General features: G+C 36.9%; 2 protein-coding genes and 1 pseudogene across 2 annotated transcripts; 1 reads left to right on the forward strand and 2 right to left on the reverse strand.

Moving 5' to 3' along the window:
• Window positions 1–2,767: 2,767 nt before the first annotated feature.
• LOC113750434 (golgin subfamily A member 6-like protein 6) lies at window positions 2,768–4,029 on the forward strand. The gene is made up of 2 exons (XM_027294407.1): window positions 2,768–3,270; window positions 3,438–4,029. The coding sequence occupies exons 1-2, from the start codon at window positions 2,768–2,770 to the stop codon at window positions 4,027–4,029; spliced, it is 1,095 nt and encodes a 364-aa protein (XP_027150208.1).
• Window positions 4,030–7,661: 3,632 nt separating this feature from the next.
• Window positions 7,662–9,945, reverse strand: LOC113750435. The gene is made up of 3 exons (XM_027294409.1): window positions 9,886–9,945; window positions 8,006–8,095; window positions 7,662–7,924 (listed from the first exon to the last, which is right to left on the reverse strand). The coding sequence occupies exons 1-3, from the start codon at window positions 9,943–9,945 to the stop codon at window positions 7,814–7,816; spliced, it is 261 nt and encodes an 86-aa protein (XP_027150210.1). The 3' UTR covers window positions 7,662–7,813.
• Window positions 9,946–14,413: 4,468 nt separating this feature from the next.
• Window positions 14,414–26,990, reverse strand: part of LOC113748871 — a 136,040-nt pseudogene continuing 123,463 nt past the window's right edge.

The following is a 26,990-nucleotide window of genomic DNA, read 5'->3' on the forward strand; positions in this document are numbered from 1 at the left end:
AGTCTACTTGAGGAGTTTTTCAAATTATTATAATTTTAGAAAACTTGGAAAAAATTTAAATTATGTTTACAAACTCATTTGATATGTTTTCAAAGATCAAAAGAAGTTATTCTTTTACTAAAAAGTGCTTTTGAATTTATAAATTTAATATTTATTGCGCCAACTAATGGCATGAACACTATTAAAATATTTTTCAATCTTGTTAACATCCTATAATTCTTAACTACAAAACCATATCTGTGAAGTTTTTAAAAGTTTAAAGGATTAACTACATTTGTTATGAAAACAAAATGGTGCAGAAGAAAAGGGCAATATTGGATCGAATACAAATTCTCTATCCAAAAATGAGTTTTTCTAATAATATATTTTAAAATGGATTTATAATGTTATAAAAAGTTTAAAATAAGAGAGACAAGTGATATCTTTCAAATTTCAAGGAAGCTAGATGATATTGTCACAAATCTCAGGGGAGGTTTCTGAAATTATCCCTATATTATATGTAGTCTTCTTATTATAAGCACGTCTATCATTTCTAGTTCAAAGCCCTGAACTAATATGTAACATAAACTCGAGAACGAATATGTTTTGAATCCCTGAAGATCATGTTTGAGCATGTCGGCATAGAAATTATGTTCAGTTCCTCTTATTTATTATTACATATCAACTTTTTTTTGCTTGATTTGCTTCAATTAATTCAATGTCTGACAATCACATAGTGGGTTTTTATTTTAGGACTTGTATTGGAGGAATGGGGCTAATAAAGCATCCAGCTATTTAATCAAGTGTTGGTTAATTGAATGTTCAAAGTTCTCTAGTTTTTTGTTAAATTCTGCTGAAAAAGATTGAATTTTTCGGTGATTTTCCAACTTTGGTGGTGATATTAAATGTAGTTATTTGGATGTTAATTCCAATGGGAGATGCATAATGGGGCGCCAGTCAGCATTGCCAATTTCAATTATTATTGGGCAATAGTTAGCTAGCTTTGCTAAATTTTTCTCTATTAGGTAATCGATATTGAACCTCTCAACTGTTACAGCGGCTAATTATTAGTTGTAAGATATGTGATTTGACAAATGAATTGATAACAAGGTTTTGAAATTAGAAACAAAGTCATCATGTTTTTTAATAACATGGTAATAGTTGAAGTCTCCTTCATCTCCCCTTGGCTTTTCAATGTTCTATGAATGTATACATAAATTAAAAGCTGTGTTTTATGGTGATTGAACATAACCTTAAACTTCCTGCAGAGCTCGCTAATAAGTATATATTTTACGTATTTTTTGTGTGTTTTATTCTCTAGTTTTGGTGTGTTTTATTTATTTTTATAGCTAATTAACTAAGTTTCTAGTGAAAATATGCATTTTGTGGTTTAAGTGGTAAAATTTGCATTTTTATGGATTTTAATGGTAAAGCTTCATGTTTTTGTAGATTTAATGATTCAATCATCAATTGGAGTGATTTCAAAAGATAATTGGATAATTGATGATGATTTGAAGAGATAAAAAGAAGACATGAAGTGCAAAATACTTAAAGGATGAAGTGCAAGTGAAGACATCTTTGACACCTTCGGCTATATCTTGAAATACAAGTATTGAATTGAGGTTATTTTTATACCATTTTGAAGCTAAAAGATAGATCTACATTTGGTATGAAGACATCGAAATCCAGTTTAGTCGTTTTCATTGTCAAAAAGTCAAAATACAGAAGTGCAATTTCATGGTCGAAAGCTGAAACAGAGCGCTGACCAGTCAAAGGTATTTTGGTCATTTATCAGTATACAGAGCTCTAAATTGGATAATTCTTGATGCATCGGAAAGCTAACTCAAAGGGTTACAACTTTTATGTTTTATACAAGAGTTAGTTCTGTTCCTGTAGTAGTTTTTTCCCTGACTTTAGCGGGAATAGGTTAGTTTTCTTGTAGTAGTGTTTTGCTCCCTTTCCTGTAGTAACTTCAAACTCTCCTGAGTGTGGAGAAGGAAATACCGCCTAGAAAGACTGGTACAATCAATGGAGGGTAACCTGACTGAGCTGATGCAAAAATTCTCTCTGGCTAGGAATGAGCTCTCAGGAGCTACGCTGGAGCTTGAAGATCTACATAGTTGAGTGAGGGAATGTGAAGGTAGCCTAATAGGGAGAATTATGGGAGAGAAAGTAGCAAACTTCACAGGGGTTAAGAACTTGGAGGTTGCAGCATGGAGGTATCCTAGAAAAATGACAGTGATGGAACTGGGGCCTAACTTGTTTCAATTCAACATCCCTAATCCAGACGACAAAGAAAGAATTATAGAAGGAGGCCCTTGGATGATAGATAGTCAAATGTTATTGTTGAACAGGTGGTCAGAAGGAATTGAAGAGAATTATGGAGCCTTTGTGACTGCACCTCTGTGGGTGCAGATCTGGAACCTGCTAGTACACTGGCTAACCAAAGAGGTAGGTAGAAAGATTGGGGCTGTGTTCAAAGAAGTAAAAGAGGTCCTAATTCCTCAGACAAAGGGTAAAGAGGGTAGACATTTGAAAATCTTAGACTTAACAGATTTGTCAAAGCCCCTTCTCAGAGGAACAATGCTGGAATTGACAGGTCTATCAAATGGGTAGCCTTTAAGTATGAAAGATGCCCAAACTTTTGCTATAGTTGTGGAATAGTAGGTCACAGTGAACGGTCATGCAAAAATAAGAGAGTCATATCAGGAAGCATTTCAGAGAACCAGTATGGGCCCTGGTTGAGAGCAGGAAATAACAAAAATTCACCACAGAAAAAACCGGTGACATGTCAAATGACAAAAGATACTGGAAATTCCAGAATGGAGAAATGATTGAGCAAGAGAGAACCAGGACACAGCTGAAGGAAAGCATCTTGGAAACTCTTAAGATCACAAGAAAAGAAAGAAAAGGCAATCAGGATCTTATGAAGGAGTTGGAGGATATGACAATTGAGCATGGTCTAGGAGGTTCACCATATAGACTGGAAGCTAGAGAACCTGCACAAGAGTACAGTAATGGCCCCCTGTACCTAGATAAGGGAAAACAAGACCTCCTACAACAAGCACAGGAGGAAGAAGAGAAACAAATTCCAGTTGAGGTAGAAGATATGGAGGAGGACAGAGAAACAGCTTTTCGAGCAAAGGATCAAGAAAATAGAATGAATAAGAAAGCTGCAGGGGAGGAAGTGATACAGGAAGAGCTCCAAAGGAATGTGAAGGTGCAGGAAGCTATTGAGAAGCAGACCAAAAGAACATTCAGAAAGTTGAAGTCTCCAACTAAAACCAGAAGGTCTTTGAAGGAAATAACTTCATGGATCAGAATAGTTTAATAGACACAGGATTTGAAGGGCACCCTTGGACATGGAGCAATCACTGGGATAATGAAGGAGAGGTAAGGCAAAGATTAGATAGATGTTTGTCTACTTTTGAGTGGTTTCAAACTTTTGATAAGGCAAGATGCCAGCACATAGATACTTATGCTTCTGACCATAGTATGCTTCTGCTAGACATAGTTCTAGATAAAGAAAAAAGGAAAAAAAGGTTTTATTTTGATAAAAGATGGCTTCAAAGGGAAGGGGTTCAACAGGTGGTTGAGAGAGCCTGGCAGAAGGAGGAACAAGGATCCAGAATGTTCAAAATCACAAAGAAGATAAAAAATTGCAGAATTAAACTTTTGAAATGGAGAAATACCTTCCAGGTAAACTCTAAAAGTAGAATTTTTTATTTGAAGAAGGAATTGGAGAGTGTAAGAGACTCAGATGCAGAAAACAAAAAAGGTAGAATTGCAGAACTCAAAGATCAGTTGAAAGAGGCCTACAAAGAGAAAGAAAATTTCTGGAGTCAGAAAGCCAGGATTAGCTGGCTTAGAGATGGAGATAAGAATACTAAATACTTCCACGCCTATGTCAAGAGGAGAAGAACGAACAACAGGATTAGGAAACTGCAAAGGGAGAATGGTTCTTGGACAGAAAATGAGGATGAATTAGTGTATGAAATCTCAGATTCTTTAGGGACCTGTTTAACAGTGGAGGAAGTAGTGATATGTTAGAAATTCTAGAAGGTATTCCCTACTCCATCACTCAGGAGATGAATGCTAAGCTTACTAAGCCTGTAGAGGAGAGTGAAATTCAATCTGCACTTTTCTCCATGCACCCTGAAAAAGCTCCAGGACAGGATGGTATGTTTCCTTTGTTCTTTCAGAGGTTCTGGAGCACTATCAAGGTTGATCTAGTCCCAACAATTCAATCCTTCTTTAGTTTTGGTTTCATGCTTAAATCTGTTAATCATACTGTCATATTACTCATTCCCAAAATCCTGAACCCAACCTGTTTGAAAAGCTATAGACCTATCAGCCTTTGTAGTGTGATGTACAAAATCATTTCCAAAATCCTGGCCAACAAACTGAAATCTGTCCTAGACAAGTGCATAAGCAAAACTCAATCTGCTTTCATTCCAGATAGGTAAATCTTAGACAATGTGATATTAACTCATGAGTACATGCACTACCTCAACAACAAAAGACAAGGAAAAGAAGGATATATGGCAATCAAGTTAGATATGGCCAAAGCTTATGATAGGGTGGAGTGGCATTTTTTGCAGGCAATGATGCAGAAGATGGGCTTTTGTACAAAATGGATCAACTGGATCACTAGCTGTATGAAGACTATCACCTACTTTTTCAACTGCAATGGAAAAACTAAAGGCTTTGTAACACCAGAAAGGGGAATTCGTCAGGGAGATCCCTTGTCTCCCTACTTATTCTTAATCTGCTCAGAAGGCTTTTCTAACTTGCTGAGGAAAGCTGAAGAAAGCAACAAGATAAAAGGACTGAAAATTAGCAGGCAAGGACCTATCATCACCCACCTTTTCTTTGCGGATGACTCCCTCATTTTCTGTAAAGCTAACATGCAACAAGCCACTGAAATTATGAAAGTCCTCAAAACCTATGAAGTAGCCTCAGGGCAAATGATCAATTTTGACAAATCTGCAGTCTTTTTTAGTAAAAACATGTCTTGTGAGTAGAGAAAGGAAGTGTGCAAATCACTGGGAGGAATGGTAGAAGCAAGCCAAAGGAAATACTTAGGACTTCTAATGGTGATCTCGAGAACAAAAGATCAGATCTTTGGCTTCATTAGAGAAAACATAAAGAGAAAGCTGCATGACTGGAAAAACAAGCTTCTTAGGACAGCAGGAAAAGAGGTAATGCTGAAGGCAGTTTCAATGGCAATGCCAACGTATGCCATGTCCTGCTTTCAGCTACCAAGGAAACTCTGCAAAGATATTAGCGCATTGATGGTCAACTACTGGTGGGGAGAAACAAATGGCAATAACAAAATGCGTTGGATTTCTTGGAGGAAAATGGCAATGAAGAGAAATGAAGGAGGACTGGGCTTTAAGGACCTAAAAGCTTTCAATAAAGCATTGTTAGGGAAGCAGGTTTGGAGGATTCTCACCAAGCCAAACCTCCTGGTCAGTAAAGTTTTGAGAGCCAAGTACTTCCCCAAGGAGTCCATTTTAAAATACAAACCACTCAAGAATGCCTCTTGGATCTGGCAAGGTTTAATGGGAGCCAGAAGTTTAATTGATAAAGGTCTGATCAGAAGAATTGGAAATGGAAGGAATACAAGCATTTGGGAACACAAATGGATACCAGGGGCAACCACTGGTAAACCAACTTCCAGTAGACCTCTAAACTGTGACTTAAAGATGATGAATGAGCTAATCTGTCATAAAAGGTGGAATAGGAACATCATCTTTAGAACTTTCAACAACAATGATGCAGAGAGGATCCTAAGCATTCCACTAAGCTTGTCAGGGAGGGAGGACAGTTATTATTGGCAACCACAAGCAGGAGGGACATACACAGTCAACTCAGGCTATAGAATCTTGATGGAAGAAAATAATTGTGTTGAAAAATGCAAAACTGATGCAGCTGGTACAAGCTACTTAGATGGAAGCCAATAAGTTAAACAGATGTGGCACACCCTATGGAAATTCAACATCAAACACAAAATCAAGATCTTCATCTGGAAATGTATAAAAGGTGCATTGCCAGTAAGAGAAGCAATATACAAGAAGACAGGACTGGGAGATCCAATGTGCAGAACCTATGGGGAGGAACAAGAAACGGTAGAACACTTACTACTAAGCTATCCACACACTGTTGACATATGGAAGGCTGCCCCTATCCAATTGGATGGTGCTAAAGATCAACAGGGAGACTTCAAAAGATGGTGGATCAGAATTTCTGAGGCAAGGAAAAGACCGGAAGGGCTGGAACATATAGGTCTAACTGCAAACATCTTGTAGCAAGTATGGAAAGATAGAAACAAAAAAAGAATTTGAGAACTCAAGCAACTCCTCACCAGTAAGGACAGTTGAAAAGGCTCACAAAGAATGGTTGGAGCATGAGGCAATTGAGAAATCTAAGGGAAGGATGAGCACAATAGAAACAGCCTACATGCATGCAGAGCAATGCCAGGATCAGGATGGTGAAGAAACCATAGTCCTGGATGTGGCAACAACAAGTCAGCAAGGACATACCTCACTTGGAATTGGAGTCACAGCTAGGATAACTCCAAACACTAGGATTGCAGAATGGGAGCTAAAATAGAGAAGTTTGGGAAACAAAGTCCTAGATGATGCAGTGGCATTAAAACTTGTCTTATGCAAAACTGTGCAACAACAGTGGAGTAGAGTTAAGCTCAACTCACACAACAAGGAATTGAGAGACAAATAACACATCAGAGTCCCTCGGATAGCAGAATGGCCACTTTGCTTAAGGACATCTCTAATATGCAGAAGTTGTTTCGCATGTGCTCTTTTGCTTGGTTAGAGAAGAAAATATGGAAAATAGTATAAGACTTAGCTTTAATGCCTTAGGCATTCTTTTGGATGAGGAATGGAATGTTCCTCAGTGTCTTTGAACACTAAATGTATAGTTCTCTCGAGTCTTTGCTTGCATATGTAAATTTCTTTACACTGAATGAAATTATCCTAACGTTTCGAAAAAAAAAGAAAGCCAAATTATTCTGTTACAGATTTAAATAATAAAAAATGCCAAGTTTTCTTTGTTATTCTTTTTGCAGTATGGAGATGGCAGATAGGTTTGTTTATTACGGAATAAGTGATCAGTTAATTGATGCGACCACAGCTACGGCGGCCGAGAACGTGAATGCTTGGTCCGGCACAGCGCAGCTTTTGCCACTTTCGTGTGCTTTTATAGCCGATTCGTTTCTCGGCCATTACCGGACCATAGTACTTTCCTCACTGTTCTATATCCTGGTTGGTACTTGTATTTTGGCTTCATCCCTTGCAGCCTTGTTAGTTGGAATATTCATTGTGTACTTGTGCTTGTTGCTTTATCTCTGGTGCCTACTTTGTTTTCTCCATTTGTTTGTACCTTTTGTTTATAGTATGTTATTTTAAAGCAGAACTCTACTATAGTTTGATCATATGGAAATGGAACCATAAATCCTTTTGCTTATGAAGTGAACTAGACAATTTTTTTAAAAATTTTTTATTGGGCAAAAAACCTCAGCGGCCATTAAACTATTGACGGGATCAGGTTTTGACCATCAAACTATTTTTTATCAATAATTGGCCACTAAACAATTTAATCTATAAACCCGTGACCATTTCGTCATTAATTGCTCTTAAGTTCTGAAATTAGCATTCCACGTGGCAATTTTCGGGGGCAATTTTGTCCAGCTACAACTCAAATCCTCTGTTTACTAAAAAAAAGGGGGGTACTACCCCCATTGTAGGAAATGATTAAACAACACACGGATGAGATGATGCCTGCTATTACCAGAGGAATTGAATTGGATCTTCTAAGGCTTGGCGTCTTTATCAGCCGTCCTCCTTGCCCGCCTTTTTCTAGAGCTCATGGATGACTCGAAACCTCCATTACCAGTAGACTCTTCCAAGTCTCTAAAAGATTTCTGGAGGGTACAAGTTAGTTAGTTAGTTAGGAGGAGTATGAAGATGGATTGGAAAAAAAAAGGGAGTACGGAACCTCCTACCTCTCTAAGCTCGGCGAAGCTCATGGCATAGAAGGTAATAGAAGCAGCTGCAAGAATTCCCAATACAGGAAGCGCTACCTGCTGAATCGTCTACAGTGGAGGTCCATGAAACATCCTCAGCTAAAATTCTGGTTTTAGAGAATTCTTCTTCTTCTCCTTCATCGTCATCTTCTTCTTCTTCTTGGTTATCTTTTTCTGCATTTTCTGAAATTTGAGTAATGGGTTGGGCTTGGGTTGAAAAAGGGACTTGGAACTAAAAAGATTGAATCTTTGGGACTTGAATGGGAGTTTGAATGAAAGAGAGGGAAAAGAGAGAGTGGCGTTGAGCGTGGGAGGTTTGTGGTGAAGCTGAGGAAAGGTTCTGGTGGAAGCAGAAGAAGTTTGTGGGACATGATGGCAAATGGAGAAGACGAAAAAGTGCCATTTATGGGTACAGAAATCAAAGTTGAAAAGAAAAATCTAATGACCATTCATGATTTGTGGTGTTGGGTACCCTGTTTCAGAAGGGGAAGAAACAGAGGGGTTGAATTGTGTCAGTAAATTACTGGACAAAATTACTCCTGAACATTGCTACGTGTAATGCTAATTTCAGAACTTAAGAGCAATTAACAACGAAATGGTTACGGGTTAATGGATTAAATTGTTTAGTGGCCAATTATTGACAAAAAATAATTCGATGGCCAAAATCTGATCTCGTCAATAGTTTAATGACCGCTGAGATTTTTTGCCTTTTTTTATTTAAGGAGGTAGACAAATTGGTGGACAAATTATAAAGAACTAGCCAATTTTTAATTAAGCTTGGCTCAATCGATTAATCAAATTTGTTTTCTTTTTCAGAAGCCCTTTTGCGGGGTTAGAGCTTGATTTGATTATTGAGAAGCTCGGTCCACAATGCGTACAATATTATTCTCACATTCAAATTTTGGAATTAGGAGTAGTGCATTGTTAGGTGAGAAAAGTTATCTTTTCAAATGGATAAGTGTGAAAAGCAGTGGCTGAGCCACATACAAGCAAGTGAGGTCAATTGACTCCACCTAACTTTGAAAAATTAGTTCTTAGGCTTAAGAAATTTGAAAAATTTTAAAGTTACATATTATTTGACCTCACTATATTTTATCAAATTCTCTTTCTTATATACATTGACCCCAAAAAATTGAAAATTCATAATTCTTACCATCACAATAATTTTGAATTTATTTCAAATTATCTATGGAATTTAGTTCAAGAATAAATTCATCTAAAATTTCCAAACACAAGGGGAGAACTTTCTTGAGTGGAGTGAGAGAACCAATTTTTCAAATCATTTTTTTCAAACTTCAAAATCTTCAAAAACAAGAATTATTCAAGTGGATAGTAAACTTTTTATTTATAATACGAAATCAAGTTATTATGATTTTTATTTATAACATGGTAAAGATAAATTTTATAAAAGAAATCTGTAGAAGATCAAGTTGATGGTGATTTGTAGATTATTTTAAAAAAATTCAAGAGATTCAGTTACTTACATTGAAAAAGATGCATTTAACAAAATTGATAATGAATTGATTTTGCAACATTTTTAAAAAAAAGAGTACTTGTAGGGCATAATTACAACATGTATATGATATTAGTAGTTTTTATTTTTTAAAAAAAAATAAATTTTACTGTACTAAAATTTGACCCACTTACTGTGGGGTCTTAGCTCTACCCCTGGTGAAAAGCAATGAAACATTCCATTGACATTTCAAATGTGGCTCCTATTATGAAGCATTAAAAAAGTGAAATAATGAAAAAAAATTGAGGAAGTAACATGGTAGCACTTGAATGTGAGATAAAAAAAATGATTATAAAATTAAAAAATTAGATGAAAAAATAATGATGCAAATAATGTCTATCCATACAATTGTCTTTGAGAAGATAAAGAAAGTGGCTTCAGATCCTCTGTCCCCAAAATAGTCCATGTCCCCTCTGTCCCTTATTTGTACAGCTGTCACGTGTCTCTAACCTTTTGTTAATCCAAACTCAAATAAAACCGATAATAATCGGTTTACAAGTTTTGTTAACCCAAATTCAAACAAACCGATAATAGTTGATTGACAGGTTTACTCAAAATCAATTAAAACAGATAACTCAAAACTATTTTTTATTTTCTTTTTAACAAAAAAGAGTCTTGTTGATCATAAACATAGAAATCAACTAAAACTCTTCTTTATTTTTTACCCCAAATCATCTTTTTCTTAAACCCTAACAAGTATTTTGATTCACTCATTATATCTTTAATCTTGCAGCAAAAACGCTCAAAGGATCAAGTAGCAAGATTCAATTTCATCTTTATCCAGGTAAAACAAATCAATAGATCATGTATGCCAATTTTACAATATATTTGATTCATGATTTGTCTTGTTATATTAGAAATTACCTGTATTCATTGGAACTTGTATGCGTTGGGAACAATATTGTACAATCCCCTCTCAACATCATTGTTCATATAAGTATCTATATACACTGTGAAGTCAATATAGTTCATAAACTAGTATCTAATTGAAGTAAAGCCTTTAGTAATGCCGTAAAGCCCCTTTCAGTAATAAACTAGTACAATCCCCTTTCAGTAATGCCGTAAAACCTTTAGTAGTCAAAGTGATTGAAGTAAACTTTTTCAGTGATAAACATTATAGTTAAAAGCTTTTATTTTTGACTAATGTCATTCGATATTTAAGCAGGTCTATTTGTATTTAATTACGTCGTAGATATTCACTCTTTATTGCTTTTTTTAAAAAAATAGATTCCAGTTTTAGCTCCAAATCAAATGAACCAAGTTGCACATTTTAATTTTCTTGAAGAGTTGCAAGATTCTATGAGATTGACAGACTTACTTCAGGTAACTTAGTAATTGTCCATTGATAGTATTTGATGTTATGAGAATTTCATCTCAATATTTTAGTATTTATGATTATTTTTTCTACATTTACAGGTTGAAGTAGGACACAAGTTCAGTGGATCAAGTGTCAATGACTTTATAGACCTTAATGTCATTTCCAGCCAACCGAGTTCAAGTTTGGTTGCTTGTAATGAAATTTGCGGCTGTCCCATGCCATGTCCTGGTGGTTTTGTTTGTAGATGCACAACTGATGGAAAATCCGACAATCTTTAGAAGTTTTGAATTATGAATAGGCAAGGGTTTGATATTACAAACCAACATGATAGACCATGGTTATTCAAGTATTAGCAGGGTTTTTAGGTGTACTTAGTAAGAGTGGTTGAAATTTTATTACTATTCTCTTATTTTTATCCAGCAGATGATTTTTTGAGAATCAAATTCCAATATCTAACATTCTTATCAACCATGTGTGTGTTTATATCAACTTATTTAGCTCTTTCTAATTTTTTTACATCTCGTAATTATGTAAGTACGATGATTTAAAATTAATTACTTAATAGTTTTGAGTTATCTGTTTTAATTGATTTTGAGTAAACCTGTCAATCAACTATTATCGGTTTGTTTGAATTTGGGTTAACAAAACTTGTAAACCGATTATTAACGGTTTTATTTGAGTTTGGGTTAACAAAAGGTTAGAGACACGTGACAGCTGTACAAATAAGGGACAGAGGGGACATGGACTATTTTGGGGACAGAGGATCTGAAGCCCTGCTGATGAGGAAAAGAGTCGGCTTCAAGATTTCTTATCCAGCAATAAATAGAGCTAAAAACAAACCGAGTTGAGTTGAATATCTCATGTTTGAACTCTATTCATTAAACTACTCGAACAAATCTCAAGTTCGCCCGATAATATTTGAGCTCCAAATCTATGTTTGTATTCGGCTCGTAAGCAAAATTCTAGTTCAATTTCGAGCTCAAACTCTACTCGTTTAACATAAATGAGCTATTCACAAACAATTAGGCCCATATTTGCAAGCAATTAAGCCCAGAATTAGGGATTAGGAATACAATATTAACCATAAATTTTGTGAAATGACAATTAAGTCCATTTTTGCGAACAATCGTTTAAATTCGTGAACGAGTTCGTGTTTGTTCGATTCGTTTGATTACTTATTGAATCAAAATATTTGTTCCAACTCAGCTTATATAAAATTTAGAATGAGCCTTTATCTAACACAAAAGAGTCTAAACGAGCCAAGCTAACTAACAGCTCGGTTCGTTTAAGCTCGTTTAATAGCTCTAGCAATAAAAACATCTTCCCAAATCTCGCAAATTTTGGATTTCGCAAATAAGCAAGCGTGCCCATACCAGAATTCTAGTAGTTTTCTAGAAAATTCTCCTTTTTAAACTCCTTTTAAGCTAAAATGTCTGTAAACAACACAAAGCACAAAATGTAAGCCTAATCTATCAATTAACACCATATTTTGCCAAATTTATGATGAAACATTCACGAATAAAATGCATTATTATCTCTCTATCACTTAGTTTCAAAAGTCTTAACAATCTTCTTGATTCAAGTGCTATTTTCCATTTTTCAAATAGGATAGTGGAAAATTTTTATATTTTTAGGTGGGGCAATATGAGAATAAAAGAAAATGTTGCAAAATTCAGGGGTAGAATGTGAGATAAATTAAAAATAATAGAAACTTTTAACGCTAATTAATATCTAATTTTTTGAAAGTTAGAGAGAGGGGAGACAATTGGCAACCCTCACAACCATTTGACTCTGCCCTTGAGTGTTGTGATTTTTTGGAAGTTGGATGCTCATATAGGACTTGTTCTCGATTAGTTTAGATTTTGCAAAATTTGATTATAAAAAGTAATTACGAAAAAAAATATTCACAATCAGCGAAAATTATCCTTTAGGTGATTATGGATTTTAGCACTTTTATTATTAAAAAATTGATAATCTGAATATAAAAGCAAACAAGAATATAAAAACTAATTATTTATAATCAGAATCTATAATCATTCAAAAAAATCAGCGAATAGCAAGCCCATATTCTAATAAAGACCGTTATTGTATACACTTGATGAGGACGAAATGTTTATCTTTTACAATTTATGTTCAAGATTACAGGTGCTCTTTAAATGTAATTATTTCCAATAACTATTAGAACAAATATATGGAAGAAGCCTATTTTATTTTATTTTTATGGTTGCCCCTTTTGCAGTAGAGAAAACTTCTATCTTCACTTTATTTATTTATTTATTTTGTAGGTACATGTTAATAATATGATATCAGGATCCTAAGGTGAAAGGAAGTTTTCCACGGCTCCCAAATTATCTGAGAACACACTCAAATCTCTTCTTCTCTTTTCTTTTGCCAAAACTTAAACTTTTATTTTTATTTCTTTATTTATTTATTTACTCTTTTTTCTTCCTCTTCTCTCCAAAACTCCCAAATTAGGAGTAGGGGGTATTATAAACAAGTCCAAGTGAAATTTCCTGAATGGGAAATGATCAAGCACCCCGTCATAATTTACAACTAGGTTACAAATACCAAATTTAGAAACCAGCTGCTACTTCGACTACAACATAAACCAGTGACCTTTTATGTTTTCTGAGTTGATTATCCACTTTGTTCTGTTTAGAGGAGACAATGGCTGATGCACTTGTCCCTTAGTTCTCTTTTCATAGGCAACTAGATCCGAAAATCACGTAAGCCATTAATCCAATCAGGCCCTACGAACATAGCAGCATATACTAGTAATTATTTTAAATAATATTCCAAATAAACACCAATCCAACCAAGAAAATTGTTTCCCCACGACATCATATATCAGGTTTGAGGCAAACTTTTCCGCACAATTACTAACCTGATTACCTTGTCCTTTGACAAAGGCAAAACTACAGCTACTGTATCTATCTCTTAATCTAGCAACTTCCTGTACAAAAACACTAAGATGACTGCCGTCATTGCTACATAGAGCATCCCTTCTTGTCGTGCACAAATTTTAAAGGGCAAATTTCACTTTACCCCTGTGATTTAGCATTTTTACATAATTTTCCTATAGTTTCAAAAACTATACATAATTCTCTTATGATTTGAATTAAAATGACAAAATGACGGGAATGATCATTCGTAACAGAGTCATCTAAAATGTCAAAATTACCCTTATGTAAAGTTGAAAATTATTTATTAACCAAAGGGGGTTATGTGTATATTTTGAAAATCATAAGTGAGTTGTATGGTACAGCATTAAACCACAAGGGGGTTATATGATAAAATATAAAAATCATACGAGGTTAATGTGTCATGTATTTATAAGGGTAATTTCATCATTTTTAGAAGTTCCGTTACAAATAACTATTTCCGTCACTTTAATACAAACCATGAGGGGGTTATGTATACCTTTTGAAATCATAGGGGGATTATGTAAAAAAAAACTAAATCACATAAGGGTAAAATATAATTTGCCCAATTTTAAATCGTGACAGTCCACAAACTTTCCACACAACCATTTAGCAAGGAATGGTATGAGGCAAATTTAAATACTACTTCCTCGATTATAAATATAGGATTTTGCAAAATATAGATAAGCAGTAAATGCAATAGCACTAAGTCAGGCAAGCAACCAGAAAAAAATAATCGAGGTGTGCCTTATTTAAGTTGTCGGAAGAACCAACTCTGATGTCCATGCCAGCTTGTGCCTTTCTCAAGAACGGAGATGAGAAAGCTGCTTAGAGAGCTTCCTATCCCAAAGATGATGATAAATAGAGCGAGACTTGTGGTTCTCAATCCACTTGGCACTCGATCATAAAAAAATTCTTGCAAACAAACCATAGTAAGCGCTTCAGAAATTCCCAGAATCAAATATTGAGGTGTTAACCAGACCAGATTCATTGGCACTGTAGCCTTTGGCTTGTCGACAACCCATACTCTTGAGCAGTTTGAAGACGCTTCATCTCAACAAGGGCAGCTATAACCATGGAAAGACATGACAGAACTATTCCAGTTCCAATTCGCTGCAGCGTAGCCATACCCGATGATTTTCCAGTTATGGCTGTTGCAATAGGAACCAAAATGTGGTCATAGATAGGAATAAAGGCGACTAGTGATAGGCGGAGGAGAACATGCAGGGAAGCAGCTGGTACATCAATGCTTGGGCTCATAGATCTGTCCATTGTAGCTCCTTGCTTCGCAAACAAGGTGGATGACTGGGAAAATACAATTCCATACACCAAACAGGTGGCCCATATTGGAAATTACCGCAGAACTGCTTTTGCCTCCTCAACTTCCTTGATACTACAGACATTCCTACCTCCCTCTGAACCATCAGTGCCAGAAGGTCAAGGAAGTTGGTGACCTCATAACAGGGGACCCAGCGACCGAAGCCCCAGTGAATGATGGCCGTAACTATAATGGTCCTAAAGTAGCGAAATTCCTTGTTGAGTAAGTTCCAACCCGCACAAAAGGCATAACGATCTAGGCATTGTCTCCGACAGAGACTGGATGAAATAAACATGTCCGTTAAGATGCGGACTACCGGCACCTGGACAGAAAGATCCTACGAAGTTTCACTGTTCCCTGGGATTGGCTTTGGGCCTTTCCTGCACAGCTTAGGTGGAAGGAGAAGAAGACCTCCTTGCGGGGGGGCCCGAGCCATCAGGTGCTAGCAATGCTTTGTTCAGAAACCTATGACAATTGCGAACTTGCAATGAGCATAATAACCAAAATATTCAAAGGAAGAGTGTTTGTTTGGTTCCGGGGTTCTGAACATGAAAGTTAAATATAGACCTCAAGAAGTTGAGCGGTAAGATCAGTAGAAGTCTTGATTTAACCACATCCGAAAAATGGTCATCATGAGCATGATTTTACAAAATCCCAAGAACCATCAGATTTGCTTCCAACTACATTCAAATAAGTTCATTAATTTGATAAGCGAGAACAGACTTATGCACGTTATGTTTAGCCAATCCTTTCAAGACAGAAGACATTATCAGAACATATTAAATCATATGGACAACGTATTTAGAAGTCAGCAGTATCTACGAGAAGTTAAAGATCAATAACTTCATCTCAGGTAGTCATGATAAATTACAGGACAAGATAATTCCTTACTTGAATTGTTGACAACTTAGATAAGGCAGAAAGCCCTCAGACTCCTCTATAGTGGATATTACTGAAGAATTGGTTTTACAATTAAGAGCTGCTTTCAGAAACACCCGGCCAATTCTCTCAAAGGGGCTCATCTCCTCACTGCTGAAGCAGAATGGGTAAGTAAAAGTGCCAAGCAAGAAAAAGATAAGCGCAAAACCAATGGCGAGGCAGAGATTCCCAAATCCAAGGCCCCAACTATGGTTATCCCGAAAATAGATCAAAATCAGTACCCAACTATGGTTATCCCGAAAATAGATCAAAATCAGTACCAAATCCAAGGCCCCAACTAAGGTTATCCTGAATATAGATCAAAATCAGTAATATGACCGACACAACCCCGCAGACCCCAAAGTTCCACCAGTTGAAAAACGAGCTTTTCGCCTTGCGTTTTTCTCCATCAAATTGGTCAGCTCCAAAAACTTGTATACAAGGCTTAAACCCTCCATGGGCTACAGCTACTAGATACAATGGAAAAAAGAAGAAAATAACTTGGAACTCCGAAGGAGAACATTTCACAGCATTTGCCGCAGGGTTAAAGCCATGCATTAGTAGCGTGCATGATGAGAAATTATATTCAATTCTCAGAGAATACATCTACAAGACTACAATGTTTTTTTTTTTTATTTAGCTTGTAGTATGACTTCTTAGAGAATAGAGTATACTACAAACATCTTGTTACGTACTTGGGTGTTAATTTTCCCTCTAAATCACCAAGATTGAGCTTAGGCATAAAAACATCCACTTTGTTTAATCCTCCGCCCACTAAAAATTTTTAAAAGATAAAATTAAACCAAAAAAACATTATATTCAAATTCCCAAATCCACAAATAATGTTGGAAAAGGGGTACCAGTACAGGCACAAAATATCAGAGTTAGCTCAGGACAAATTTCTCCAGGACACCAAGATTTTTACGTGGAAAACCCAAATTGGAAAAAATCACGGGACCTAATCCAGTCAAAAATCTCCACTATCACAATAATGGGAATACACAGGTCTACCCGAAATATCCTGATGACAATAATATCACCAATACCAACCAAGCCAATCTGCTACAAAATCACCCTCAAAAACTACAACTGTCAAAGAAGTAGGTTTGGAAAGGTGTTACCAAACGAAGAGGAAATCTAAAATCTGAACCGATAGATGAATAGAGCTTGTCGAGAGAATCACGTGTGTAAAATTTCGTCTCAATCGGGTTTCGAATCATCCTCCAATCAAGACCTTGAAGTCTCTCTCTCTAGCCTCTCTCTCTCTAGCCTTTCTCTCTCTTCGTCTCACTCAAAAAAATGCCGGCTGGCTCTTTTTCTTTTTGTCGCACAAGCACCGAAGAAAAAGAATTACTACCTGCGGCTGCTGCTTGCCTTTTTAAGCTTGAGAAAACCCTCAAGTCTTAGTGGCTTGTGGTTTTGTGGGCTGACCCACACCCAACAAATAACAGTACCAATATTAATTAACATAAAATAAAAGGTAAGATAAAAAGAGAGGAAAATAAGATGGTAACGGCCCGTGACTTATCCCAGAGTTGTGCTAAAATTGTGGGAGGAAATGGATTATCTTATATTTTTATCTTTCTATGTTTCTATCCATCCGCTCTCCCTCTCCCACTGCACCCTATAAACTTTCTATCTCTGCCGTTGGCTCCCAAATCCTTTTAATTACCAACTTATTTGTCTATTGACGGCAATCATTAGATTCTAACCGTTACTCAGACCTTCTCCCCATCCGACTTCGTCTCCCAAATTTTCTTTTTCTTGAGAAAATTCTATTTTTTATTATCTATTGAAAAAAAAAAGAGAAAGGAACTTGTACAATTTGAAAGGACAAATCATTGGGTTTTTAACTACAATTTTCTAAAACTGTTTTAAATGTTTGGCTTCATTCCTGTTTGCTGTCCATTTTTGAGGCATTGAAAGCTAATTAAAAATTTTGGAGACGTTGCTATAAGCAAGGGATATGATTAATTTGAGATTCATTTTGGTTTTCATTTTGATTTTTACATGTCATTTAGGATTTGTTGTTGAAAAAGGTTAAAGTTATGCATCGATTTGGTAATGATTTGCAGTCGCTGTTTCGTGTCTCCAATGGGATTGTGATAGGTTGTGGTTGCCGGCTATTATCTCCATCCAGATTGTGGTGCTTGCTCCCAGCAGTTGTGATCGGATGCAATTTTCCTCTTTCCATCTTAATTGAATGCGAAAGTATTTTCCTAGCACTAAATTATATTATTAACTGATCTGACAGACCTCCTCTGTAAGATTCAATCTAACAGACCTCGGTAGATTCAATCTTAAAGGCGTCTGTGATGTAAATGTTGCTCAAAAAGAAATAACAACGAAAGGAAAGCAACAACTAATACATGGCCTCAAGATAGGATGCTTTTAAAATTCAAAAATCAGGTACACTTTCTTTATCTTCTCAAAGACAATTGTATGGATAGACATTATTTGCATCATTATTATTTCATCTAATTTTTTAATTTTATAATCATTTTTTTATCTCACATTCAAGTGCTACCATGTTACTTCCTCAATTTTTTTTTCATTATTTCACTTTTTTAATGCTTCAAAATAGGAGCCACATTCGAAATGTCAACGGAATGTTTCATTGCTTTTCACCAGGGGCGGAGCTAAGACCCCACAGTAAGTAGGGTCAAATTTTAGTACAGTAAAATTTATTTTTTAAAAAAATAAAAATTACTAATATTATATACATTTTATAATTATACCCTACGAGTACTCTTTTTTTTTTAAATGTTGCAAAATCAATTCATTAGTAATTTTGTTAAATGCAGCTTTTTCAATGTAAGTAACTGAATCTCTTGAATTTTTTTAAAATAATCTGCAAATCACCAACAACTTAATCTTCTACAGGTTTCTTTTATAAAATTTATCTTTACCATATTATAAATAAAAATCATAATAACTTAATTTCGTATTATAAATACTATCCACTTGAATAATTCTTGTTTTTGAAGATTTTGAAGTTTGAAAAAAATGATTTGAAAAATTGGTTTTCTTACTCCACTTAAGAAAGTTCTCCCCTTGTGTTTGGAAATTTTAGATGAATTTATGTGAAACCCATGACTGTTGGCACCAATTTTTATTATTTTATTTTCTCAACTAATTAAAAAGATAAAGTTGTTATGTAAAAGGGAAAAATAAAATAAAATAACTGTAGGATTGGGTTAAGGGGGCTAATAAAGTAAAACTCTTACCCAAGCCACCTACTAGTAAGTAGTGCTAGGTTTAGGGTTTTATTAATACCCTAGACAAAAAAAAAAAAAACCCCTTTCTTTCGTCCGCCTCCCTAGAGCAAGAGCCGTCAGAGAGGAGAGAAGGAGAAGCAGGCGACACCGTCAATCGATCCGACGATTAGACACCTAAACCTGTAAGTCTCCGTTCACTCAAGAAAACCTTCTTGTAAGTTTTAGTTGTGGTATTAATGGTTCTAGGAATTTTATGGGCATGTATTGTCGCTATATAGGTATAAATATATATGTTTTGATAAATTTCGTATCTGGATTAATAGAATAGGGGGGTTGATTTTCTTAGCCTTGAGATTATAGGGGGATTGAATCTGTTTTAAAAAAAAAAAAAAGTGAAGGGAAGAGCAGCAGCGGCTGCCGCTGCTCTGTCTTGGTAGGACGTTGCAGAAGCAACGCCGCACACAGGGATGTGTGAGCCGCCACTTCTGGCGGCAGAGAAAAGGAATTCCAAGAAAAAAAAAAAAGAGAAAGATGATGTCGCCGGCACTTGCGGGCGACAATAGAGCAAATTCATGGTTGGCTTGAAGTTGGGTCGCCAGACCCTCTGGCGACCATGGTCAGACATGGTTGGCCAAAAAGGGCCAACCATGGGTCCCACCCGGAAAAAAAATAAATAAATAAGAATAATAATAAAAATAAATAAATAAATAGAAATAAAAAGGGAGGCAATTTAAACTTGGACCAAACTATAGTATAAAATTTGGTAAATGGTTAATAAATAAATTTTAAATATAACTAGTCCATTTTTATGGTATATCGTGAATATTAAAATTCAAGACCCAATTTAAGGCAATTGTTAGAATTGAAGGGTTGGCCATTTAAACATTATACTTAATTAATTACGTCTAAGATACATAAAGGAAAATCTAAAACGTCTTTATCTAGCTTTATTAGGTTAATGTAGACAAAGTGGGTTAAGTTCTAAATAGTTAAACGAAACATGTAAAATAATAATAATAATAATAATAATGATAATAATAATAATAACAATAATATTGGATAATCATGAACTATAAATAAATATAGTAAGATAGTAGTCAGGATAATAAACAGGATTGTGAATAATTATTTTCTTTTAAATTAGGAAACCTTACAAAATGAACACTTTCCAAATTAAGAAACGTTCCAAATTAGGAAACTTTCCAAAAAAATAGAAATCGTCCAATTTGAGGGAAATGCTATTAGGGTCTGTTTAATGGTCGAGATACGAATCTTTGACGTACTCAGAGGTTGTATATTTATGCATCTATAGGAAGTAACAACTAATTAGGGAACCTATGCATTTGATAGGTATGATACAAGGACCTAAGGTAGTTCCACTCAAGCAGCCAAACAGAGGTAGGTGGTACTTACTCTTCTGAGATTTCAAAGGTGCAAAAATGAAATTTTTGTTTTCAATTCTATGTTGTTGTGTTGAATATAAATGTATTTGGTTAAATGCTTTACTTGGATATTTATGAAAGTTATATTTCTTTTTATACAAAAATGGACCATGTGACTTCTTTGAAATGTTTTGATACGTTATTATATACCAAATGAGCGGAATCTTTTATGAAATCAAAGATTTATATATGTGGCGTGTGGAATGAATTTTTGACAAGTAAAGCTCAAAACAGTCATGGGATAGACGGTAGGGGCTATAGTCCTGTCTAATCGCCATGGTAGCCTGGTATAAAATTCGGCCGATTGGCGAGGTTATGGTAGCCTGGTTTAAAGCCCAGCCGATTGACCGATTGATAAAGTCATGATAGCCTGGTATAAAACCCAGCCGATTGACAAGGTTATGGTAGCCTGGTATAAAGTCCGGCCGATTGACCCATGTATAAAATGAGACCAATCGGTAGTCATGAAACTTATTGGTCGCCTACCTAGAAGGGGTAAAATCTCTAGGTTGAGTACTCAGTAGCCGGTCCTTGCATGTACTTGTTATGAGCTGAACTGATAGAAGATTTATGAACGGATATGAAATGATTTATGAACTGTTTTGAAATGATCTATGAACGGATATGCGACGTTTTATGGGATGATTCATAAATGGATATGAAAAGACTTATGAATTGTTACAAAGTGATTTATGACATTGCAATTTCTCATGTATGGTTATCAATAAAGTGCTTTTAAATTTCTTGTCATTCTTTACTACTGATTGTTTTACAAATGTCGTTACTTTCAGAATTATAGAGGTGATTTATGTGCAAAGGATTTGATATGTATTTATAAAGTTACGAGTACGTGGTCCAACAGAGGGGTAGATATTATCTACGGGGCGATTTGTCGCTCAACCCACTTTTTACCATTTTGCAGATTTTGAGGAGTATGAATTGGTTTACGTAGAAGACCCTGAGGATGACTTCTATTAGTTTGGAAGTTGGCAGGCTAGCTACTCTAGTTGTTAGATTCATTTATTTTTGTTTCCGTGGTTTTAATTAGAGAATAAATGTACGAACGTTATTGGATACTCGTAGACTACTTGGTATATGAGATTTGTACCGCACTTTACTTTAGTTATATTATTTCGTACTTTTGAAGTTTGGATTAGTTAAATGATGCCTTGTATTCTTGAGTGGGATTTGAGAATATGGCGAATGTCACGTGACGGGCGCATGCGGGCTCGGGGCGTGATATTTTTAGTGGTACAGAGTCTAGGTTCAAAATAAGACCATAAGGTAGAATAATTCATGAAATAAGTAGTATAAGTAGTAAATTATGTTTGAAAAGATCTGTGTACTGTAAAGGGGAAGGAAGCATGACTGATGGTGTTCCATTTGGTATTATAGGAGATGGCTGAACCAGTGCACGGGAAGCAGGAGAATTGCGACTGCCCAGGCCATTTGACAGGATGTGACGTGGCTCGTCTTAGGAAGAGACAAAGGTTTTATAGGGACAGGTTCCTCGAGGAGTTAGAGAGAGCCACGGACGGAGCTAGGAAGGCTTATACATTGAGTGACCGAGTAGCTGACCAAAGGCAAGAGATCTCGTCGCTGATAGTGTCGAGGGAACATATGAGACAGGACATGGAAGGCTGGCGTGGAGAGGCCCTCCGCCTGCAAGAAGAGGTCATTAAGTTGAAAGCAAATATGGAAGTACAGAAGGGACTAACTGATATGTATAATGAAGGATTTGAGGAAGTAGCTTCCCTACTCCAGAATCGACTGGCGGAGTACGAAACCCTAGTGGGAAAATATAAAGAGAGAAGGCAACGCGTGATGAACTGGATAGCTAACCACCAGCCCCTTGCACCTCAAATGCATAGGTGGAATCACCTATGGCCTGATAGTGATGCGGAAATAGAGGATGACCCCGAGGAGGACCCTGGGAACATGCCCATGGGAAATCAAGAGGGGGAAGATGCAGTTGAGGACCAGGACGGCGCTGGAGAGGGCATAGGAGATGGAGCTATTGTGGATGCGGATCCACCAGTTGATGAGTAGTAGAGTTGGTCTAAGAGAGGTTTCATTTGACGAATCACTCATTTTATTAGTATTATGGAATATTATTCCAAAAACATTGGTAGGTTGATTAGCGATTGTTCGCGTAGATTAGTCCTCTAGCCAGTCGTAGGCTATAATTAGACAGTTTAGACGCTAGGTTGTTAGACATTTTCTTCTTGGGAAAATGTTGGATTATTGGCCCCGATGTGTAAGGGGTCGATTGTTCTTCTCGTTCGGAGTTAGCGAATGAAACCTCCTACTTAAATTTTTTTTTAATATTTATTATCATTATAATTTGTTTAATGCAATTTTTTCGCCCATATTATTTTAAGGGTAGTATGCGTAAAGTATACAAGTAGGCAACTCTAGTTGGATCGTCTTAACAGCGTTAAAAGCGTGTTTTCTTATGTACCTATATATATGTATACATGTATGCATAATAATAAATAGGGGTTAAATACTTAGTATGGGGTTCATTTGTGTGACTTAGGAAATGGTACCAAGAACTAGGCGCAGCGGGAATCGCAATGGCAGCTCTAATGGCGAGAACGTTCAGGGTAGTCACAGCCAAGAACCGTATCAAGGAAATAATGATCAGGATACGGGTTACCAGGGGACTGGTTCAAGCGGGCATCAACCCTACCTAATGCTACCAACGGAATTAGTGACTGCACTAACTGGAGTACCCCAAGTATTACAAGCCCAATCACAGTTAATACAAATTCAGGCTGTCCAAACCCAGGGTCATGGACAAGGGGGAATCCAATCCGACTATAAGAAAATGAAACCCTACCTAATGCTGCCAACGGAATTAGTGACTGCACTAACTGGAGTACCCCAAGTATTACAAGCCCAATCACAGTTAGTACAAGTTCAGACTGTCCAAACCCAGGGTCATGGTCCATGTCCCTACGTTTGATGGAACCCCTGACTCGGACTTGGCAGAAAAGTGATTAGATGAAATAGAAAATAATTTTGCGCTTCTGCAAGTGCCGGAGGAGATGAAGTACCTAATCGTCAAACCCTTTTTGATAGGAGAGGCCAATAAGTGGCGGGCAACTCTGGAACCTACCGTCGTCTCACCAGTAAGTTGGACAAAATTTAGAGAGGAGTTCCTGAAATACTTTTTTCAACCTGTCGTGAGGATACAGAAAATAGATCAGTTTGAAAACTTGAAACAAGCACCGGGGATGTCTGTGATGCAATATTCGAATAAGTTTACGGCACTGGAAAGGTTCGTGCAGTCAACCATGCCGGATGTCGAGTTGAAGAAATATAAGTTTATACGGGGGTTGTCGAGTAGGATTCAAACTAGGGTGAACACCGCTTATACCCCTACGTTTAATGATGTACTGGATGCCAGTGTTAAGGCGGAGGCTGATTGCAAAAGATTAGACGAAGAGGGTAGGAATAAAAGGCCTAAACTAGGAAACGAACTTGCGGTGTCGGGAGCACCGAAACCCGGCGGACGATTCCGCTTAATTAAGAAGAGTCATGGGTCACTACCAAAGGTAACTGGGGGAAATACCTTTCCTGCGTGCAAAACTTGCAGGAAGATGCACCGGGGAGAATGCCGATTTAAGACGACTTTCCCTCCGTATAAGACTTGTGGGAAAATACATCGAGGGGAATGCCGAATAAGAACTGGAGCTTGTTTTGAATGTGGACAGCAGGGTCATAGAGCTATGGATTGCCCAAGTAAGAACGTAGAAGGAAATAAGGATAACAATCTCCCTGATAAGAAGCCAAAGGTTAACGCGATAGTGCATGCCATGACCAATGTTGAGGCAGGAGTGTTAGGCGACGTGGTCATAGGTACTCTTCTAATTAGTTCTGTACCTGCATACATGCTATTTGATTGTGGAGCTAGTCACTCTTTTGTCGCTAAGAAATTTGCAAAGTACTTGTGCATACCCCCTGAATGGATGGACCACCCCTACCGAGTAGCTGCTCCAGGAGATAAAATCTTAGTGTCTTATACTAGGTATCCGAACTGTAGTGTGGAATTGGAGGATAAGAAATTAGAAGTGGATCTGGTACAAATAAACATGAGTGACTTTAATGTTATCCTAGAAATGGATTGGCTAGCTAGACATTTTGCACAAATTGATTGTAGGAAGAAGAGGATATTATTTATGAAACCGGATGAGAAGGATTTCTCATACCAAGGAACTGTTGGTAATAGGAGAGTTCGTAGGTTACCTCTTCTGTCTGCCATGCAGGCATATAGGGCAATAAGAAAAGGGTGTGAGGCCTATTTGGCTTATATTGTGGATACGGAGAAAGAGGAGATGTCTTTAGAAAAGATTCCAGTGGTGAAAGAAAGACTTTCTTGACGTGTTCTCGGAGGACCTTCCTGGTCTACCTCCGGATAGGAAAATAGAATTTGAAATAAATGTTATACTTGAAACGAATCCCATATCTAAGGCCCCATATAGGATGGCGCCTGTGGAATTGAAGGAACTCAAGGAGCAATTACAGGAGTTATTGAATAAAAAATTCATTAGACCTAGTGTTTCTCCTTGGGGTGCGCCAGTGCTCTTTGTAGAGAAAAAGGATGGTAGTTTGAGATTGTGTATCGATTATAGGGAGTTGAATCGGATCACAATAAAGAACAAGTACCCCCTTTCAAGGATAGACGACCTTTTTGACCAATTGAAGGGAGTTAAGGTATTCTCTAAGATAGATCTAAGGTCAGGATACCATCAATTGAAGATAAAAGTCGAGGACATCCAGAAGAGTGCATTTCGTACAACGTACGGGCACTATGAGTTTTTGGTAATGCCCTTTGGATTAACCAATGCTCCGGCAGCCTTTATGGATTTGATGAATCGGGTATTTAAACCGCAAATAGACCGTTTTGTAGTAGTGTTTATTGACGACATTCTAGTGTACTCTCCAGATGAAGAAACTCACGCTGCCCACCTCAGGGAGGTCCTAGAGATACTCAGAAGAGAGAAACTGTATGCTAAGTTCAGTAAATGTGAATTTTGATTGAAGAGTGTGGCATTTTTAGGATATGTGATATCAGGTCAAGGGGTGTCGGTTGACCCAAAGAAGGTAGAGGCAATTGTGAACTGGCCACAACCCACTAATGTAACCGAGGTGAGGAGTTTCTTAGGATTAGCTGGATATTATCGAAAATTTGTGGAAGGATTCTCCACCATTGCTATGCCTCTCACTAGGTTAACTCAAAAGAGAGCAAAGTTTGAATGGACAGATAAATATGAATCAAGTTTTCAGAAGTTAAAGGAGAAATTAGTGTCAGCCCCAGTACTTATCCTACCCTTTGGAACGGAAGGATTTGTGATCTATAGTGATGCCTCTAAGAACAGTTTAGGATGCGTTTTGATGCAAAATGGAAAAGTTATTGCTTATGCCTCCCGCCAACTGAAATCTTACGAGCAGAATTACCCAACGCATGATTTGGAGTTGGCAGCAGTAGTATTCGCATTAAAATTTGGAGGCATTACTTGTATGGTGTACAATGTGAGGTGTTTACCGATCACAAGAGTCTCAAGTATTTGTTCACTCAAAGGGAATTGAACATGAGGCAGAGGAGGTGGTTAGAATTAATTAAGGACTATGATTTGACAATCAGTTACCATCCGGGCAAGGCAAATAAGGTAACAGACGCCCTTAGTAGGAAATCGAGAGTGTTAAGAGAGCCCACGGCAAAGGATCAGATGAAAAACTTTGAAGTGGAGATGGTAGACTTCACGGTCCAAGTGCTAGTTGCCCTGATAGTCGCACCTACCTTGATAGATAGGATAAAGGAGGCGCAACACTCGGATGCCGGGCTTGCAAAAATTAAGAAAAAACTGGAATTAGAACCCTTTGATGGGTTTAAATTGAAAGACGATGGGAGTTTGTGGAAGGATGGTAGATTGTGTGTGCGAAGAGATGAAGGATTAAAACAGGAATTGCTAAAGGAGGCACATAATTCAAGCTTTTCGATCCATCCTGGTGGAACCAAAATGTATCGAGATCTGAAGAGGAATTATTGGTGGAATGGGATGAAACGAGAGATAGTCGAATATGTGGCGAAGTGTCTGGTGTGCCAACAAGTAAAGTCCGAGCATCAAAGACCTGCCGGCTTTTTGCAACCCCTAGAGATTCCCCAATGGAAGTGGGAACATGTGACAATGGATTTTGTAGTGGGATTGCCCCGAACCATTAGAAATAATGGTGCCATTTGGATTATAGTCTATCAATTAACCAAATCGGTCCATTTTCTACCAATGTCGAATGGGATATCAATGGAGAG

Source organism: Coffea eugenioides, chromosome 10, assembly GCF_003713205.1.
Source record: "Coffea eugenioides isolate CCC68of chromosome 10, Ceug_1.0, whole genome shotgun sequence".
NCBI classification, from domain to species: domain Eukaryota; kingdom Viridiplantae; phylum Streptophyta; class Magnoliopsida; order Gentianales; family Rubiaceae; genus Coffea; species Coffea eugenioides.

Coding starts and splice junctions, on each gene's coding strand:
- LOC113750434 (XM_027294407.1), top strand. CDS start 2,768: ATGTCAAATGACAAAAGATACTGGAAATTCCAGAATGGAGAAATGATT. Junction 3,271..3,437: donor TCTCCAACTAAAACCAGAAG/GTCTTTGAAGGA, acceptor TGATAAGGCAAG/ATGCCAGCACATAGATACTT.
- LOC113750435 (XM_027294409.1), bottom strand. CDS start 9,945: ATGGACTATTTTGGGGACAGAGGATCTGAAGCCACTTTCTTTATCTTC. Junction 8,096..9,885: donor TTATCTTCTCAAAGACAATT/GTATGGATAGAC, acceptor CCTCCACTGTAG/ACGATTCAGCAGGTAGCGCT. Junction 7,925..8,005: donor GCTTCGCCGAGCTTAGAGAG/GTAGGAGGTTCC, acceptor TGTACCCTCCAG/AAATCTTTTAGAGACTTGGA.